Here is a 19,554-nt window from a genome sequence, read left to right as displayed (position 1 = left end):
GGAGCTGGGCCTGCCTGATCACTCCCTCTCAGGCCGGAAGATGACATTAAGGAGGGAGAGCCTCTTCCTTCAGGCTGTCCCTGGTGGAGCTGGGTCTGCCTGATCACTCCCTCTCAGGCCGGAAGATGACAGTTAAGGAGGGAGGAGCCTCTTCCTTCAGGCTATCCCTATGGAGCTGGGTCTGCCTGATCACTCCCTCTCAGGCCGGAAGATGACAGTTAAGGAGGGAGGAGCCTCTTCCTTCAGGCTGCCCTGGTGGAGCTGGTCTGCCTGATCACTCCCTCTCAGGCCGGAGATGACAGTTAAGGAGGGAGGAGCCTCTCCTTCAGGCTGTCCCTGGTGGAGCTGGGTCTGCCTGATCACTCCCTCTCAGGGCGGAAGATGACAGTTAAGGAGGGAGGAGCCTCTTCCTTCAGGCTATCCCTGTGGAGCTGGGTCTGCCTGATCACTCCCTCTCAGGCCAAGATGACAGTTAAGGAGGGGAGCCTCTTCCTTCAGGCTGTCCCTGGTGGAGCTGGGTCTGCCTGATCACTCCCTCTCAGGCCGGAAGATGACAGTTAAGGAGGGGGAGCCTCTTCTTCAGGCTATCCCTGTGGAGCTGGGTCTGCCTGATCACTCCCTCTCAGGCCGGAAGATGACAGTTAAGGAGGAGGAGCCTCTTCCTTCAGGCTATCCCTGTGCAGCTGGGTCTGCCTGATCACTCCCTCTCAGGCCAAGATGACAGTTAAGGAGGGGAGCCTCTTCCTTCAGGCTGTCCCTGGTGGAGCTGGGTCTGCCTGATCACTCCCTCTCAGGCCGGAAGATGACAGTTAAGGAGGGAGGAGCCTCTTTCTTCAGGCTATCCCTGTGGAGCTGGGTCTGCCTGATCACTCCCTCTCAGGCCAAGATGACAGTTAAGGAGGGGAGCCTCTTCCTTCAGGCTATCCCTGATGGAGCTGGGTCTGCCTGATCGCTCCCTCTCAGGCCAAGATGACATAAATTTAAACATTTAAACATAAATGGTTAATAAAAAGGCGTTGTCTCTGGACATCCTTGCCCTTACTAGGGTGTTTGGTTTGGGTAAATGGGCTGAGGCCATGGGTAGAGGTGAATGGGAGACAATGGTGTCTTCAATGGTGTGGTGGCCTAGCCTTCCATGTGGGACAAGTGGCCAATCTGGCCACCTCACTGGCCTCTTGAGCAAGTCACTGAAGAGGGCAGATAGTCGCTGTCTGCAGCTTTTAAGCTGCTTGCCTCAGCCATTCTACTTGAGGGCTTTCCTACCATCCCATTTGTTGCTGTTGTTGTGTGCCTTCAAAAAAAGGTGTTTCTGACTTAAGAAGGCAAACCTATCATGAAGTTTTCTTGGCAAGTTTCTTCAGAGGGTTTTGCTATTGCCTAAGGTCACCCAGAGGATTTACACAGCCAAGCCAGGATTTGAATCCTAGTCTCCAGAGTCCTAGTCCAACACTCAAGTCATCCGATTAATCACAGTTTTCATCCTTTTGTGCTTCATACTGTATTTCCCATTAGTTTGGATATTGTATGGTTGACAGGGCTGGGACTCTGAACACTGGCTTTCTTGTGTGTTCCTCATATCAGCTGGTGAATTTGTTACATCTTTGTTTTATTCCTATATCCCATGTTATTGTGCTGGCAGGTAGCCATTGGCTTGGCTACTTTCAGGCTAAGTGGGGGATTTCTAAACCTTTTTGAGCTTGAGCAACAACAACAGCTCTGTACCAAAACACTTTACAATTATGTGCAGTAACAGCAAGAGTTGAAATAGGCCAACAAATGTCATTGACAAAATTAGCTTACCTGCTACCAAATGTTGTTTCTAACCTCAAGTATAGTTTTTAATCAAAAAGGGAGACAATTCAATTTAACCTTTACAAGGATTTTAATGTAATGATCCAGTCTGGCCCTATTTTTTTGCTAATAACTTTAGAAAATTTGTAGCACTTATTATGAAGGCATTTCAACAGCACTATTAAAATAAATGGTTGGGCATCTTATGGGACTGTTACAAAATATATTATGTATTCTGCCAAAGCTACTGTTAAAAGGAAATAATCTTATTAGAAACTAAGCTGCACTGGATTTTATAGTCACCATAAAGAGGTTAGCAGCCAGGCAGCGCTATTCTTCTTGTTAAATCCAATTCCTATGGGAACCTAACAACATTTTGTCATGTATTTTATCTCTTGACTCCATCACCAAACTTTGGGCTAAGACGCAGAAAAGAAATTAACATAGTTAAATGAACTTGGTAGAATAGATATGAATGAGTCATAGAATCATACAATCATAGAGTTGGAAGAGACTGCAAGGGCCATCCAGTCCAACACCCTGCCATGCAGGAACTCTCAGTCAAAGCACCCCCTGTGACAGATGGCCATCCAGCCTCTGCTTAAAGACCTCCAAGGAAGGAGAATCCACTACACTCTGAGGAAGGAGTGTGTTCCACTGTCGCACAGCCCTTGCTCTCAGGATGTTCCTCCTAACGTTGAGCTGGAATTTCTTTTGCTGTAGCTTGCATCCAATGCTCTAGGTCCTGTTCTCTGGAGCAACAGAAAACAAGCTTTTCCCCTCCTCAATATGACATTCCTTCAAATATTTAAACAGGGCTATCATATCACCTCTTAACCTTCTCTTCTCCATACTAAACATTCCCAGCTCCCTAAGTCTTTTCTCCTAGGGCATGGTTTCCAGACCCTTCACCATTTTAGTCACCTCCTTTGGACATGCTCCAGTTTCTCAACATCTTTTTTAAATTGTGGTGTCCAGAACTGGACACAGTATTCCAGGTGGGGCCTGACCAAAGCAGAATAGAGTGGAACTATTATTTCCCTTGATCTAGACACTATACTTCTATTGATGCAGCCTAAAATTGCATTGGCCTTTTTAGCTGCCACATCGCACTGTTGACTCATGTTCAACTTATGGTCTACTTGGACTCCCAGATCCCTTTCACACATAGTTTCATTCAGCCAGGTGTCACCCATCCTATTTCATTTTTCTGCCCTAAATGCAGTACCTTACATTTCTCCATGTTGGAATTCATTTTGTTAGCTTTGGCCAAGCTTTCTAATGTATTCAAATCATTTTGAATTTTGATCCTGTCCTCTGGGGTATATTAGCTATTCCTCCTAATTTGGTGTCATCTGTAAATTTGATAAGTATATCCCAATTCTGTCATCCAGGTCATCGATAAAGATGTTGAATAGCACTGGGCCCAGGACAGACCCCTGTGGGACCCCACTGGTCACTTCTCTCCAGGATGAAAAGGAGCCATTGTTGAGCACCCTTTGGGTTCGGCCTGTCAACCAATTACAGATCCATGTAACAGTTCCTTTGTCTAGCCCACATTTCACTAGTTTGTCTGCAAGAATGTCATGGGGAACCCTGTCAAAGGCCTTACTGAAATCAAGATATACTATATCCACAGCATTCCCTTCATCTACCAAGCTGGTAATTTTATCAAAGAAAGAGATCAGGTTTGTCTGGCATGACTTCTTTCTCTGAAACCCATGTTGACTTTTTATGATTATGGAATTGCCTTCTAGATGTTCACAGATTCTCTGTTTAATGATCTGCTCTAGAATCATTCCTGGTATTGATATCAGACTAACTGGATGATAATTATTGGGATCCCCTTTTTTCTCTTTTGAAGATGGGGACAACATTTGCCCTCCTCCAGTCTGCTGGGATTTCTCCTGTTCTCCAGGAGTTTTCAAAGATTATTGCCAATGGCTCCGATATTACATTTGCCAGTTCTTTTAATACCCTTGGATGTAGTTCATCCAGATCCGGAGACTTATATTCATTTAGGTTAACCAGATATTCCTGTACCCCCCGTTTACTTACTCTGTGCTGCATTTCCCCTATTGTGTCCTCTGCTCCATTTTCCTCAGGTTGAGCACTCTTTTCCTTTTGTGAGAAGATTGAGCCAAAAAAAGTGTTGCGTAGTTCTGCCTTTTCTCTGTCCTCTGTTAGCATTTTGCCATCTTCTTCACATAGTGGCCGCCAGGGCAGTTAAAGAGGTGTCAAGATGCATTAATTCTGACATGTAGATGCCACTCCGGACTCCAACTATCTACTAGCTTCTTCCCCATGGACCCAGAATCAGAACCCTCCGAACTAATCCTCCGCAGGCTAGAGATTCCAGAGTCCTCTGCCTTTGGAGAGGGGGTGCCCAATGAAGAGGAAACAGCCCCACACACTCCTTCCCTCACAGGGTGACCAGGCACATCCCCAGTTTCCACAACATGTTCTACATTTCAACCTTCTGTCCAGAAGGCATTCCACAAGGCCCTCCATTTTGAGTATGACTATAAGGCATGCATTTATGAATGTTTTCAGATTTTCTTTGGTCATATCCTCAATTTTTCTTTCATATCCTACATTTTACGGTGCTTTGTCCTCCTTTGTGGTTAGGACATCTGGTCACCCAGATGTCTCAAATGGCTATTATGAGGTACCTTTCAGCCCTGGGGTCCTATCCGACCGCCCAACACCACTGATGTTTGTATGTGTTTATTCATTTATTTGGAGTATTTATATTCTGCTCTTCAGGCAGAAACACTCTCAGAGTGGCTCACAAATAGGCAGTTCCCTGTCTTCAGGCTTACAATCTAAAAGACATGACACAAAAGGTGAAGGGAATGGCAGTGGGGAAGTGGAATGTCTTCCCTCCCTTTGAGGCCTCAACCATGGTAGATGGACTGGAGGGAGGGAGGGCTCTCTTTCTTAATCTATACTAGGCTTGATGGAGCTGGCCTGCCTCTCTCTCCCTCTGAGGCTGAGGAGGTTGTATGCCTTCAGGTTGTTTCCAACTTATGGTGAGCCTACAGAGCCAGAGTGGTTTGAGTGTTGGACTACGACTCTGGAGAACAGGGTTTGAATCCTGGCTTGGCCATGAAAACCCACCAGAAGACCTTACGCAAATCACACACTCTCAGCCTCAGAGGAAGGCAAAGGCAAACCCCTTCTGAAGAAACTTGCCAAGAAAACCCCAGTATAGGTTCACCTTGGGTCACCATAAGTCAACAATAACAAGGCGACCCTATTGCAAAGCTTCCTTGGCAGCTATCTTCAGAGGGGGTTTGCCATTGCCATCCTCTGCAGCTGAGAGAGTGTGTCTTGCCCAGGGTGACCCAGTCAAACAAGTTTAGGGTCCTAACCACAAAGGAAGACAAGGCACCACAAAATGTGGGACATTCAAGGAAAATGTACTGTAAGAGTTTACAAAACAAAAGCAAAGGCAGTCCTAAAAATGTGAAGTCACAGGCTTTGATGGCCAGCATCCATAGTTTTTTGTGTTTTTTTTCAGGCTATTTGGTCATGCTTTAGAAGAGTTTATTCTTGATGTTTCGCCAGCATCTGTGCCTGGCATCTTCAGAGAATGCTGGCATGTGTGTCTGTGTATATCCCACTCTCTTCCATGCCAGCATTCTCTGAAGACGCCAACTACAGCTGTTGGTGAAACGTCAGGAATAAACATGGCTATTGCTGACATTTCCCAAAAAACTGCTAGAAATGTCAATCTGTGCTTTTTAGCCAAGGTCAAAATGGAGGACGTTTGGGAACAGAAGGTTGGAGGACAGGTGCTGATGAAAGATATATATATGTTTGTGTGTGTGTGTGTGTGTGTGTTTAAAGGAGGGCAGGCCCCCCTGGGAGCGCCCCTAAACTCTAAACGTGGTCGCGGCCTAGTCCTCCGCTTCTCAGCCGCGTTGCCTAGCAACCCTTTCGGAGGCCAGAGCCCCTGAACTCTAAACGTGGTCGCGGCCTAGTGCTTTCGCTTCCCATCCGCGTTGCCTAGCAACCCTTTCGGCGGCGGCCACTGCCAGGGCCTAACCGGAAGCGGAAGTAGTGTGGCGTCGAGTGGGCGGGGCTTCTCTGCGTCAGGGAGCCCGGCGCGAAAAGGCGGGGTTGGTTTGAACCGTTGACTCCTCGCAGTGGAGAGCGAGAGTGTAGGGCCGGGGAGGCTTTGGGGTTCGCTCCGCTCGCCTTCTGGCCTCGGCGTCGTGGAGCCCGCGAGGTAAACGGAGGCGAGGAGCCTGTGACGCCTGGTCACACTGAGGACGCAGGAGTGTATACACTTTCCTCGCTTCTGGGTAAACGCATTTGAGATGGCGGTGTTGGGGAAGTGAGGATGCCCTGGAGGGCCAGAGACGGAAAGAGATGGGCCCTGGAACAGTCCTTGCTGTGGGGTGCCTCCGTTTTTGGCTCATCGTGACCCCAAAGCTCCGTATCGCAGGGCTGCAGGTCCTATCCTAGAGTCTTCTTGGCCGCTTTCTCCAGAGGAGTTTTGCCTTTCCCAGTATTAAAGGATCTTATGACATGGTATAGGAAACAGAAAAGCACAGCGTCAAGCAAGCTGTTCTGACCTGGCTCATGAGTGACGGGGAACCAGGATAACTAAGACTGATCTTGTCTCCTGCCCTCCATCTGCAGTAAGGGAACGGTTGTTGTTATTAATTGCCTTGACGTCATTTCCGACATATGGCAACCCTTAGAAAACCCTAAGAACCTGCCCTTGCCTTCCTCAGGCTGAGAGATGGTGACTTGCCCAGGGTCACCCAGCCAGGATTTATGCTCAAGTGCAAATTCGAATCCTGGTCTCCCAGAGTCATCATCCTCCAATGCTGAAACCTGAAATACCCCTGAAAGCCAGGCTGGCTAAACTGTGGCTGTCATGCTTTGGCCACATCATGAGAAGGCACAGCTCACTAGAAAAGCCAATAATGCAGGGAAAGATAGAGGGCAATAGAAAGAGAGAGAGACACACACACAAAACACACCGCAGAAATAATCCAGTTTGAGACCACTTTAACTGCCTTGGCTCAATGTTAGGGAATTCTGGGAACTGTAGTTTTGTGAGACATTTACCCTTGCCAGAGAGCTGTGATGCCTCAATAAACTATCATTTCCTGTATCCCTTACCATTGAGTCAGGGCAGTTAAGGCTATCTCAAACTGGATTACTTCTGCAGCGTGAGCAGGACCTGAGCAGAGCAGTGGAGGACAAGGGGCCTTGCCTTGGAGATGCCTCACCCACAGGGTCGCCATTGAGTTGAGATCCACTCGAGGGCAGTTAACAACAACAAGCGTTCATAGTGTTCTTTCCCAAGAACTCCTAAAAGGATGGTGGTAATATTGGTCCCATTGAACCTCAGAAACATGATAAAAAGATGACAGGTTTATGCATGACCGTTTGGGAGTAAGTGCACAAAAACGCATCAAGCAAGGTGTTTTTGTGCAGATGTGCCTTCAGGACTCCTCCTCCCGTGCTCTTTTAAGTCTGCACATTTCTTTGTAACTCAGCACTAACCTCCATGCTTAGTTGAGCTTTCTCTGAGGTAAGCATGCATTGGGCTGCAAATGAAAAGACCTGGAGCTTTGGACAGTTCATACACCTGCTGGAGGAAGGAGCTGTAAATTTAACATTTTCCTGCCTGGTTTGATTATCTGCTAACAGTGCAAGTGAAATTGAAAAAAAAGAATCATAGAATTAGAAGCTTGGTTTGGGAAAATGTTATTTATTGGATAATATAGACAGTAAGGAGATCGTTCTGTGATTTGAAAGCTTATCTTGCAACATAGGAAGCACAATTAGGTCCTGAAAGATTGAAAGGCTAGCCTGTAGAGCTCATAATATTTATTTGTGCCTGTCGCGTACCATATATAGGATTAGAACCTGGCTTAGTAGGAGTGTACAGTACTTATTTCCCACTAAGTAAGTTTGCTGATGGGAATGCTGTAGTTTCTTAATTCCTCCTTGGCAAGATAGGTGAAAAAAGTTGGAAATTCTTAACTACAACAGAGGTATAGCTGTTAAGCGTTGGGGCTTCTCACATATTTTGGTTTTCAAATTTAGAGAAATTCATTATATTCAAACAATTGCTCTGAGATCTTCTTTTGGATAACAATTTACTGCCTATTTGTTTAATATATATATATGTGTGTGTGTGTGTGTATAGTAGTAGTCACATATGCCTTTAAGTTGGCAACACAATGAATGTAAAGTGTTCTTATGCAAGGAATACTCGCAGTGCTTTACCATTTCCTGATTATAGCATACAGCACTTAGCATTCCTCGGTGGAAACTCCATGTGTAGTTTCCAAGATCTGCCAAGATCTTGTGTTTTCAGGGTATTTATGCATAGCAGAAAAAGTGAGGACTGGAGCTCTTGGGGGACTTATTAATAGGCTCACAATAAGTTGAAGTTGACTTGGTGCTGAATAACAACAAAACCCCAAAACATATCTACATAAGAAATGAAGGATTTTGATGGCTCTGATGGACAATATTTTGTCCTGGGATGGGCATGAACTGTCAGACACCAGAAAATTGGTGTGTGTGTGTGTGTGTAAGAATACAAACTAGAAGTGGCTGTAAAAAAAGAAGTCTCATTAAAAGGCGAGTTCCTACTCCTTGAAGCTTCCAGAAGAGGTGTTCCATCTTTTCTTTGCGCCAAAATAAGGGTGTTAGGCTGTGGCCACAGGCCCTCACTTTACATATATACAGCTACAGCACAAATAACAAAATCAGTTGCACTTGTTTTATAGATCACATATAGGTATAAGATTTTATGTGGATAGAAAGTTGTATACTTCCAGCAAATTGTTTTTTTCTCAAAAGAAATTGAAGCTATGGGTACTCTTGTTAACAACAAGACTGGGCTTACAAAGAAATGTGAATAGTCCTAGTTTCATGTGGTGATGATGAATCCTGTAAAATTTCAGTTAGGAAGTTATTCAGATTGCAAATGATTAAGTACGCCCTATTGAGTTCAGTAGGACTCGCTTCTGAGTAAACATGCAGTGGATTGTTCAGCTTTTTCTAGAGTTGTGGTCCTGGTTCATGTTTAATGTTGATAACTTCAAGAATAGCAGTTCAGTGAAGTGTTAAAACAATAAGAAGCTGTATAACTTACCAAAGAAACATTACCCTAGTTTCTTGGACAGCTGTATCATGCAGATTTTCTTGGAGAACAGAAGTATTGGAAAATTAAGCCAGCTCAGACTTGGTGTAGCTTTGGTAACTGTTTGGAGATGAGTTAATAGAGTCAAGGGGTATGGATTGCTGCAGATCCATAGTGTCCACAACCCCACATATTTTGCCCTATTCAGTCATCTACTCTCTGCAAAAAACTGGGCTGGGCTGGGCTGGCGGGTAGCAGTGGTGATGGAGTTTACTTTTACACTCCATATGAAATGTAGTGTAATCTAGGGCTAATGTGCTTACCTGAAGGCAGTGATCATGGTGGTAGTCATCTAGCAGGCAACTGAAGAGAAGACAGGTCACTCTTGCAGTCTGCTAATCATTAGCAAAGGTTTTTAAAATTAATGTGAACAGACTGTGTTTCACCCAAATTGATACAAAGAAAGCAAAGTCTTTGAAATGAAGTTTTGTGTCTGACTGCTGGAACAGAACCTTTTCATTTCAAGCCTAACTGATGAATTACTAGGAGAGACAAACTTTTGAATATTTCCCCTTATGCCTCATGAATGTGTGTGTGGTTTGGATTTTTTTTCCATGATGAAAGCTGTTGATATGAAGCAAAAGTCATCTTGAGAGTTGTCTGTGTTAACTTCTAATATTTGTGTGTTGTATTGCAGTTTCTTTCTATTGTTTTCTTTTGTATTTAGTGATTTTTAAAAACATACCTGGATACTGATTTCAGCATAATGAGCAGTGAAGAAGAAACATGGGAGAAGCTGGATGCAGAATTTGATCACTGTGTTGTGGATATGAAACCTTATGTTTTGAAACTCCCTCATAAGTCAGGTAAACATTAGAAGGAAATGTCATCATTTTAATTTTGTTTTCAAATTTACAGCAGCAGATGTAAGCCAGATATAGTAAACAGATGAGTTATTTTTTTAATCTGAGCCTTGCTGATTACTTATCTGCATGTGATTAACGAATGAAATCAGTTGGATGTGTAGTTCTAGATTTTATTCTTGGTGTGTTGTGAATAGGATGTGGAGAACTGCATGTGTACTGTTTGAAAGCTAAGAATGTTTTAAAAAGCATCACCAGTGTCAAACAAGGAGAATCTATTGATATTTATTGTCACGGGTATTTTAACTGTTCTTCCTTTAGAAAAAAAATGGTTGCATTTGAAAAGGGTAAGCATACCTTTTTTTAAAAAGTATTTCATCATGGATGCTTCAGGCACTGGTAGGTTTGTGGAATCCAACCCTGTCAGTTGTTTGCAATGCAACAGCACACATTTACACTAGTGTTTGTGATTGTGCACCTTGTGCTGTTTGTGACATTCCAGGCTTTTAAAATCTGTATCTCCCCAGCCGTTTGTGCTGGTGAGCTACATGGGGCTTTTAAGCAATCCTGATGGCTAGGCTTACTCCTTTATGCCTTTGGAATAACTGGGATAGTGATGAAGTATTCCTTGTTGTGCAGCAGCAACAGAATGTAGGAGCAGGCACATAGAAAGCTAAGGTAAAACAAATAATGGTACAGGCATACCTCAGTTAATAAAGCCTCTGATAAAGAGGTTTCTTTTTACAAGGTCCTTTTATGCTGGCTCATCCTAGCTCCTCTTTTCCTTCTTGCTCTCTGCCTAACTGGAAGATTTTTAGAGACATTGGCATTGGGAAGGTGATGAATAAGAGCTGGAGAAGCACAGACTTTCAGTGTCAGGTTGTAGCAACATGTCTCCAATAAACATTGCAATAGAGTTTTAGCTGGGAAAAAATGGAAGTCTACTCTAATTGATCTGTATCTGTATGTTTCTGCCTACGACAGACAAGGTAAACAGCCACTGCCTCCAGAATCCCTTACTGAGCATGTAAATCAGGCCCACCAGCCATCCCCAGCATGTTAAAAAAAGAAACATAGATCTAGCCACTAAAATGGAAATAATAAGAAAGTGGAGGTTCATGAAATAAAAAAAAATCTTCCCTAGATGCATTTTGGAAGAAGTTTTCAAATGGTCTGTTGAATATTAATTGAAAAAGAACTTATATAAGACTCAGCTGACCTGGTTGTTTCATTTCACATGTAGATATTGTTAGTTTTAGATAACAAAGATCCCTGAAACATGTTGGAACTATTCCTTTTCTTTCTGTTGTAGGAACTTATCCTTATTCTTTCCATGCTATTTCCATGTTATTTCTGTCAACTAAAATACAGACTCCTCCCTCCCGTGAAATGGAAAAATCGCAAATATTGGAGCCCCATTGTTTTTAATGGCCATGCACGCCATTTTGTCCCTCTTGGCTTCCCAAACCGCAAACAGGAAATTAGTGAATCCGGAGGGAAGACTGTAATTGGAAATTTGTGTGAGAAATTATCATGCTTGTAATGTTTTTCTTAAAAATAACTAATATTTAAAGGATTTTGAGCCACCTTTCAAATAAATTATCTTCCCAAGACAGTTTACATCAGTCTGTAAAACATTGTAATATTGCACTTTTTGTGTCATGTAATATTGCTCAGCTATGGTTTTAAAACAGTAGATTAAGTATAACAGTTATCTGAACAAATCAGATAAAACAAAAGTGCCAATAGTAGATTAAACATTTACAGCACCATAAACCGTTAAAAAATATTTTAGGGCCCCCCTAAAAGCCAAAAGGGAGGACACTAGATGTTTTTCTCTGGGAGGGTATTCTAGGAAAGCTCAGTCTCCACAGAATAGGTTATTCCCCTGATGTGTAGCATCTTGCACTGCTGGGCAAGAGATTAGGGCTTGTATAAGTGTCCATGTGATACAAAAATTCATTTCTGCTTCTCTGACATATGACCAATATGTAATGGGCATGTGATGGTATTTGGGATCAATTTTCTTTTAGTTTATCTTTTACGTGTTTCTGTTAAGAAGGGTTACCATGAATAATCTGTATTAATTTAATGACGTAAATATACTTTTATATAAAGTATTAATTTGTATTATAATTAATCACATCAAGGTAATGCAAATTAAAAAAAATATTCTCTGGGATTATACAATTTTTATAAAATTAAAAATATGTTTTAGAAACCTCTCCTGATGATGGAGCATGTTAACTAATAACATGGGTATTAATCAGCAGAAATCATTTTCATAAGTTTAGAGATTAGAAACAATCAGGGCCTTATTAAATTGATGTAATTTACAAAGTAATTGTCTAAATCATGTTTTGTTGGTTTTGATAGTCTGTGATTCTGCCTGCTAGTGGACAGCTAGTTCCAGGGAGAGAACTAATGTAATGCCATAATTGCTGAATTTATTGCTCTGCTGGTGTATTTAAACATCACCATTAGACTAAGTACTTTAGTAATTGGATGAAGTTTTGACAGAGGTGGAATAAAAAAAAGTTAGAATGATTATGGAATGCAGGCCTTAATGCTGGAGAGAAGTATATGAATATGTCATCATTCTATATAATTATTTATGGTCTGAGCATTTACGTTTATTGACTCCCAGTATAACTAAGAAATGTGCACAAATGTGGAAGGTCCTCTACATAAAAATATTATTTTTATTTTTATGTATTAATTTTTTATTTTTATTAATTAAAGCCTAATTCATTTATTATTAATTAAAGCTGTTCTTGATGCAGAAGCAGCACCAGTCAAAACAACATTAAAAAATACAGTTTCATAGAAACAATAATATGAAATGATCAACAGATGAGACAACATCAGTAGTTAAACTCAAAATATTATCTGCCAGGTCCAGGAAAAATCTTCTAGAATAAAACTGTCTTTAACAAGTGATGAAAAATAGTGAGCCAGCATTCCACAATTAGGGAAAGGAATGTCCCTAGTAAAAAACTAAAAACAGAGAAGACTCTGTTGCCAGCACTATAATCTTAAGCATAGCAAATTTGTGTGTGTTTATAACATGTAAATCTGCTTCATTTGCACTGTTTGTGTACATGTGATGGAAAAACATGAAGTGTGTATGTTTTCATGTATGCATAACAGAAGTCTGTTTAAACATATCACTGTCCCAAAATAAAAAGGCAAGTGGGTGGAAGGAAGGAATATAGAAGGAAGCATGCGATTTTTAAATGTTACATTTTTGTGCAAAATATTTATATTTTATATTTATACTTTTATAGAGTCTTATGTTTAGACTACTGTAATTTCTATTTCTTCTTCTTTCCCTCAGAACGTGAAAGATGTGCTCTTTGGATTAAGAAACTATGTGAGCCTTCCGGTGCAGGCACAGGGATTGTTGGTCGGAAGAACCGGAATTTACATGCAAAATTGCTTCTGCATATGCTGAAGACAGGAGTGCTTGAGGGACCCTTTGTGCAGAAACCAGAAAAAGGAATGTTGAAAACTCTTCCTTCATACATGGTGAATGTCTGCTGTTATAGTTGGCAAGAGATCATGTTCTGTATTTATGGAAGTATATGTAGTATCAGCGAGTGGTATCCAGTGAGGTATAATTCTATAAATACAACTGGGAGGGGACACAACCCTAAAACTGGCTGTGGAGAGCTAGGGAACCCACTAGAGCAGTGATCCCCAATTTGTTTTTGGGTACCACCCACTTTCCTCTTGGGCAATAATCCCAGTGTGTGCCCCCAAGCACCTATTTCTGGATCTTGGGTTTATCATTCTACTGAAAATTCCAAACAAACAGTCTCAGTCGCTGTTCCCTTTGTACTCGGTCACTCTGGGAGCAGCAACTGAGTAGATGGCTGAGTAGTGATTGAGAAGCCTCTCACCCATGCTGGCCTTGTGGCAAAGGCCAGTGCTCACAAGAGGCTTCTTGGTTGCTGCTCAACTGACTGCTTGGTCACTGCTTCCAAGGTGACCGAGTGCAAAGGGAGGAGCTTCTCCCTGGCGAGGAAAGACTCTTTCTGGGGTGGCGAGGGGTGCAGCTGGCTTCCCACTTTTCTCCCTGGTGAAGTCTGAGGGAGACAAAGGACTCTTTAAGTATCGACCCCAGATACGCCTCCCCTTTCTTCCCCAGAGACGTATCTTCCCCACATAGCTTCAGGTTGTTTCTACCACCACAACCCTCTGCAGCATTGTTTGACACCACTTTAACTGCAATGACTCAGTTCTACGGAATTCTGGGATTTTTAGTTTGTTGTAGGCACCAGAGCATTCAAATAAATATGAACATTCAACATAATTCATTCAATAAATAGGGACATTCAAATAAATATGAAAGAAACTGTCATAGATCTCTGATTGGTTTTTGGTACTAGACAAATGGCAAAGACAGTGAAGAAGGTGATTGTATAACACAATCTGTAACAACAGTTAAAACTGAGAGCACTGTTTTTGAAAGATTAAAACATTGCTATAAATGTTTAGATGTTGATTGGATGCAATTTAATGTAATATTTGGGCAGGATATGGAAATGCATAGAATTTATAGAAATAAACTAGGAATTATCACTGGAACCTTAATTTTTTAAATCCTCAATTTCTGTAATGTAGTCTATCTACTTCGATGAACCAAATTCAAGGAGAATGCTGAGTGATGTGACTGAAAGCCCAGAAGATTTACCAGATTGGGTCACGGGAGAGCTGGGGCAAAGCAAGCAGAACACGTCTTGGAAACTTTCTTTTAGAGAGGAGTCTGCTCTGGTAACTTCTCCACCTGTACAAAGGTAAGAACTGGATGGTTATGTATCTTCCACGTTATTCAAATATTACAGGGGTTTTGCACAATACATTGTGCAAAAACAAGTAAAATTTATTACAATATTTATTAAAAAGAGACACATTTTTGTATGGATAAACTGGATTAGCTGATTCAAAATATAACTAATCTGATATTTATGATCTGCTTGTTTATATTTTTAGATTCATATTTATAGTTCAGTTGTAGCCATAGTGTATCTGTTTTTCTTTCATCTGCAACTAAGTATGACCATTTTTCTACTGAATTTATTTAACATGGTGAATAATGGAATGTGATTTTAAAGTAATTTTTTTTTTGTTGGAACAAAATGTTCTGATGACTACTTTTAGGATGCTGTATGGTGTTTTGCTTTAATTTCTCTGATTAGTGTGCTGTCCTGCAGTTTGTGGATGGTCAATTTCACAGAGATTAAATTTAGTTTTTGCTTCAGATACTGTAGGTAACCTTTTTCAACAAAGGAAAGTAGCTCCCCAAGCCAATAGGAAGTATATTTGATAGATAATAATTTACACATGTGTTTTATAGCAGTTTATTTATTTGAACTTGAAGTTAATGCTTCAAGTTTCATAGCCAATTGTCCTCTGAAAAACCTTTTCAGTCTTAAAAGTTGATTCCCATACATTCTGTATCATTTTAACAAAACATCTTTTGATTGAAAGCTTATTTGTGGAGTAAGTTTTAGAATCATAGAGTTGGAAGAGACCACTAGGGCCATCCAGTCCAACCCCCTGCCATTCAGGAAATCCAAATCAAAGCATCCCCGACAGATGACCATCCAGCCTCTGTTTAAAGACCTCCAAGGAAGGAGACTCTATCATCCTCCGAGGGAGTGCATTCCACTGTCGAACAGCCCTTACTGTCAGGAAGTTCCTCCTAATGTTCAGGTGGAATCTCTTTTCCTGTAGCTTGCATCCATTGTTCCGGGTTCTGTTCTCTGGAGCAGAAGAAAACAAACTTGTTCCCTCCTCAATATGACATCCCTTCAAATATTTAAATAGTGCTATCATATCACCTCTTAACCTTCTTTTCTCCAGGCTAAACATCCCCAGCTCCCTAAGTCGTTCCTCATAGGACATGGTTTCCAGACCCTTCACCATTTTTGTCGCCCTCCTTTGGACACGCTCCAGTTTCTCAATGTCCTTTCTGAATTGTGGCGCCCAGAACTGGACACAATATTCTAGGTGGGGCCTGACCAAAGCAGAATACAGTGGCACTATTACTTCTCTTGATCTAGACACTATACTTCTATTGATGCAGCCTAAAATTGCATTGGCCTTTTTAGCTGCCGCATCACACTGTTGACTCATGTTCAACTTGTGGTCTACTTGGACTCCTAGATCCCTTTCACACGTAGTTTCATTCAGCCAGGTGTCACCCATCCTATATCTGTGCATTTTATTTTTCCGCCCTAAGTGCAATACCTTACATTTCTCCGTGTTGAATTTCATTTTGTTAGCTTTGGCCCAGCTTTCTAGTCTATTCAGGTCATTTTGGATCTTGATCCTGTCCTCTGGGGTATTAGCTATTCCTCCTAATTTTGTGTCATCTGCAAATTTGATAAGTATGCTCCCAATTCTGTAATCCAGGTCATTGATAAAGATGTTGAATAACACTGGGCCCAGGACAGAGCCCTGTGGGACCCCACTGGTCACTTCTCTCCAGGATGAAAAGGAGCCGTTGCTGAGCACCCTTTGGGTTTGGCTGGTCAACCAGTTACAAATCCATGTAACAGTTACGTTGTCTAGCCCACATTTCACTAGTTTGTCTGCAAGAATGCATGGGGAACCCTGTCAAAGGCCTTACTGAAATCAAGATATACTATATCCACAGAATTCCCTTCATCTACCAAGCTGGTAATTTTATCAAAGAAAGAGATCAGATTTGTCTGGCATGACTTCTTTCTCTGAAACCCATGTTGACTTTTTATGATTATGGAATTGCCTTCTAGATGTTCACAGACTCTTTGTTTAATTATCTGCTCCAGAATCTTTCCTGGTATTGATGTCAGACTAACTGGATGATAATTGTTGGGATCCTCTTTTTTTTCCCTTTTTGAAGATGGGGACAACGTTTGCCCTCCTCCAGTCTGCTGGGATCTCTCCTGTTTTGCAGGAGTTTTCAAAGATTATTGCCAATGGCTCTGATATTACATTTCCCAGTTCTTTTAGTATCCTTGGATGGAGTTCATCTGGTCCTGGAGACTTAAATTCATTTAGATTAACAAGGTGTTCCTCTACTATCTTTTTACTTATTCCGTGCTGAAATTCCCCTATTCTGACCTCTGCTCCATTATCCTCAGGTTGAGCACTCTTTTCCTTTTTTGAGAAGACTGAGGCAAAGAAGGTGTTGAGTAATTCTGCTTTTTCTCTGTCCCCTGTTAACATTTTGCCATCCTCTCGACGCAGTGGCCCTACCATTTCCTTCTTCTTACTTTTGCTGCGGACATATCCAAAAAAACCCTTTTTGTTGTCTTTAACCTCTCTAGCAAGCCTGAGTTCATTCTGTGGTTTAGCTTTTCTGACTTTACCCCTACACATGCCTGCTATTTCTTTGAATTCCTTTTTCGTGATTTCCCCCTTTTTCCATTTCTTATACATGTTCTGTTTCAAACTTAGCTCCGTTGAAAGTTCCTTAGTCATCCATCCTGGTTTCTTGAGACTTCTCCCGTTTTTCTTTCTCACTGGAACTGTTTGAAATTGTGCCTTCAGTATCTCCCTTTTGAGAAATTCCCATCCGTCCTGAACTCCTTTATCTTTTAGTATTTCTGACCATGGAATCGCCCTCAATACTTCTCTAAGTTTACTGAAATTCGCTCTCCTAAAGTCTAGAATGTGTGTTTGACTATGCCTGGCTTCTCCTTTCCACTGTATAACAAACTCCAGGAGAACATGGTCACTTCCACCTAATGATCCCACCACTTGCACCCCATTAACCAAGTCATCCTTGTTGGTTAGGATCAGATTTAAAATAGCTGACCCCCTTGTTGCCTCTTCCACCTTTTGGACCATGAAATTGCCTTCCAGGCAAGTGAGGAATTTGCTAGACCTTGAGGATTTTGCTGAGTTTGACTTCCAGCAAATATCAGGATAGTTGAAGTCGCCCATCAGTACTACATCTCTCTTTTCTGACTGTGTAGTCATCTGTTCTAAAAAGATATCATCCAATTCCTCAGTCTGACTTGGGGGTCTGTAGTAGACTCCCACAATAATATCCTTGTTGTTTCCCTCCCCTTTAATTTTTATCCACATGCTCTCCACCTGGCTGCCAATATTGATGTCCTGGATCTCTTCACTGGTGTAAATATCTCTGACATATAGTGCTATTCCTCCTCCTTTCCTGTTTGGCCTATTTCTCTTAAAAAGGTTATACCCCTCTATTTCCACATTCCAATTATAAGACTCATCCCACCAGGTTTCAGTGATGCCTATTATATCATATTTGCTTTGTTGTACTAGGAGTTCGAGTTCATCTTGCTTATTTCCCATGTTCTGTGCATTAGTGTAGAGACATCGCAGACCTTGGTTCCCTTTTACTTGCTGCCTGTGCAAGTTTTTTTGCCTCCCACTGTTGGATCCTTGCACTGTTTGCCTTGTTTCCTCTATGTCAGTTTGACTATTTTCGCCATCCCTTTCGCCTTCCTTAATATTGTCTCTCTTCCCCTCGGAACTCAGTTTAAAGCCCTCCTGATCAAGTTCTTGAGACTGTTGGCAAAAACATTTCTTCCAACTGGCGTGAGATGCAACCCGTCTGTTGCAAGAAGTCCCTCCTCATGGAACCGCAGCCCATGATCGAAGAATCCAAATCCTTCTTGGCAGCACCATCTGTGGAGCCAGTTGTTCACATCCGCTATTTTCCTCTCCCTTCCTGGACCATGCCCTTCGACTGGCAGAAGAGACGAGATGACAGCCTGTACATCTGTTCCTTTCAGCTTCCTACCAAGCGCCTCATAATCCCTTTTGATGTCCTGAAGGTTGTGTCTTGCAGTATCATTAGTTCCCACGTGGACCAAAAGGAAGGGGTATTGGTCAGAAGGCTTGACCAGTCTTGTCAGTCTCTCTGTCACATCCCGGATCTTTGCACCTGGAAGACAACACACCTCTCGAGATATCTTGTCAGGCCTACAAATCACTGCTTCTGTACCCCTCAGCAAGGAGTCCCCCACTACGACCACACGCCTCCTCCGAGGCTTAGCAGCGACTGTTCCCTCGGGTGGGACTCTCAGGCTCCTCTGCTCTGTCCCTGAAGTCTGTCCATGCTGCTCTTCTTCATCCTCCTTGATAAGGGAAAGAGCTTCAAATCGATTCTCTAGCTGCAAGCTCCCTGAAGAATCCCTTCTTGGCCTACTTCTCTTTGTGACATTCCTCCAGCTGTCTTCCTCCTGTGTATTTGAAGTGACCTCCTCCACCTTAGCATCTTCCTCTGCGTGGTACTCATCCAAGATTGTTAGTTCTGTTGTGTCCAGGAAATCCTCATGTTCCCTAATATGCTGAAGTGTAGCTACTCTGGACTCCAGCTGCTGCACTTTTTCCTCCAAGAGCGCTACCAACTTGCACTTGGTGCATGTGAATTTCTCCACTTCTGTAGGCAAGAAGACAAACATTCCACAAGAGTTGCAGGTGACTGCAGCAGATCCCTCGCCGTCCATACTGCAAGGTCTTTAGTAATGACTATAACAGGACTGTGGGGTTCCTCTTTAAAAAATTCTCTGGTAAAAACCAACGTTAAGGCCCCTGATGACTTGGCCTTTTTCACCAGTCTGTGGAAGCAAGTTCAGTCTACTGGGAATACAACTTTAAAGGAATGTCCTGGCTGCTATCTTATACTTAAAGGCAAGGTTGTGTTTCAATATCTGATTCTAACCCGATGCCACTTGAGTAGAGTTGAGTTAAAGAAAATTAAAATTTCTCTGGAAGGTGTTATATAAGGCTAGTCTGCTAGCTCCGCCT

General features: G+C 42.2%; 1 protein-coding gene across 9 annotated transcripts in view; it reads left to right on the top strand.

The window, feature by feature from the left end:
* The first annotated feature begins 5,567 nt into the window (after positions 1-5,567).
* CEP112 (centrosomal protein 112) overlaps positions 5,568-19,554 on the top strand; it is a 386,512-nt gene continuing 372,525 nt past the window's right edge. For 5 of the 9 annotated variants that reach the window (XM_042453249.1, XM_042453248.1, XM_042453247.1 and 2 more), the window contains exons 1-4: positions 5,905-6,101; positions 9,639-9,777; positions 13,112-13,302; positions 14,401-14,573. In XM_042453249.1, the coding sequence (XP_042309183.1) occupies positions 9,678-9,777; positions 13,112-13,302; positions 14,401-14,573 (464 nt within the window). In that variant the 5' untranslated portion in view covers positions 5,905-6,101; positions 9,639-9,677. Of the gene's footprint in view, positions 5,589-5,904; positions 6,102-6,143; positions 6,441-9,638; positions 9,778-13,111; positions 13,303-14,400; positions 14,574-19,554 lie in introns of those variants that run through there. The other 4 variants (XM_042453245.1, XM_042453241.1, XM_042453244.1 and 1 more) reach the window with 4 other exon arrangements.

This window comes from Sceloporus undulatus, chromosome 2 (genome assembly GCF_019175285.1).
Source record: "Sceloporus undulatus isolate JIND9_A2432 ecotype Alabama chromosome 2, SceUnd_v1.1, whole genome shotgun sequence".
In the NCBI taxonomy this organism is placed as follows: Eukaryota; Metazoa; Chordata; class Lepidosauria; order Squamata; family Phrynosomatidae; genus Sceloporus; species Sceloporus undulatus.
This window is presented reverse-complemented; position numbering and strand designations above follow the sequence as displayed.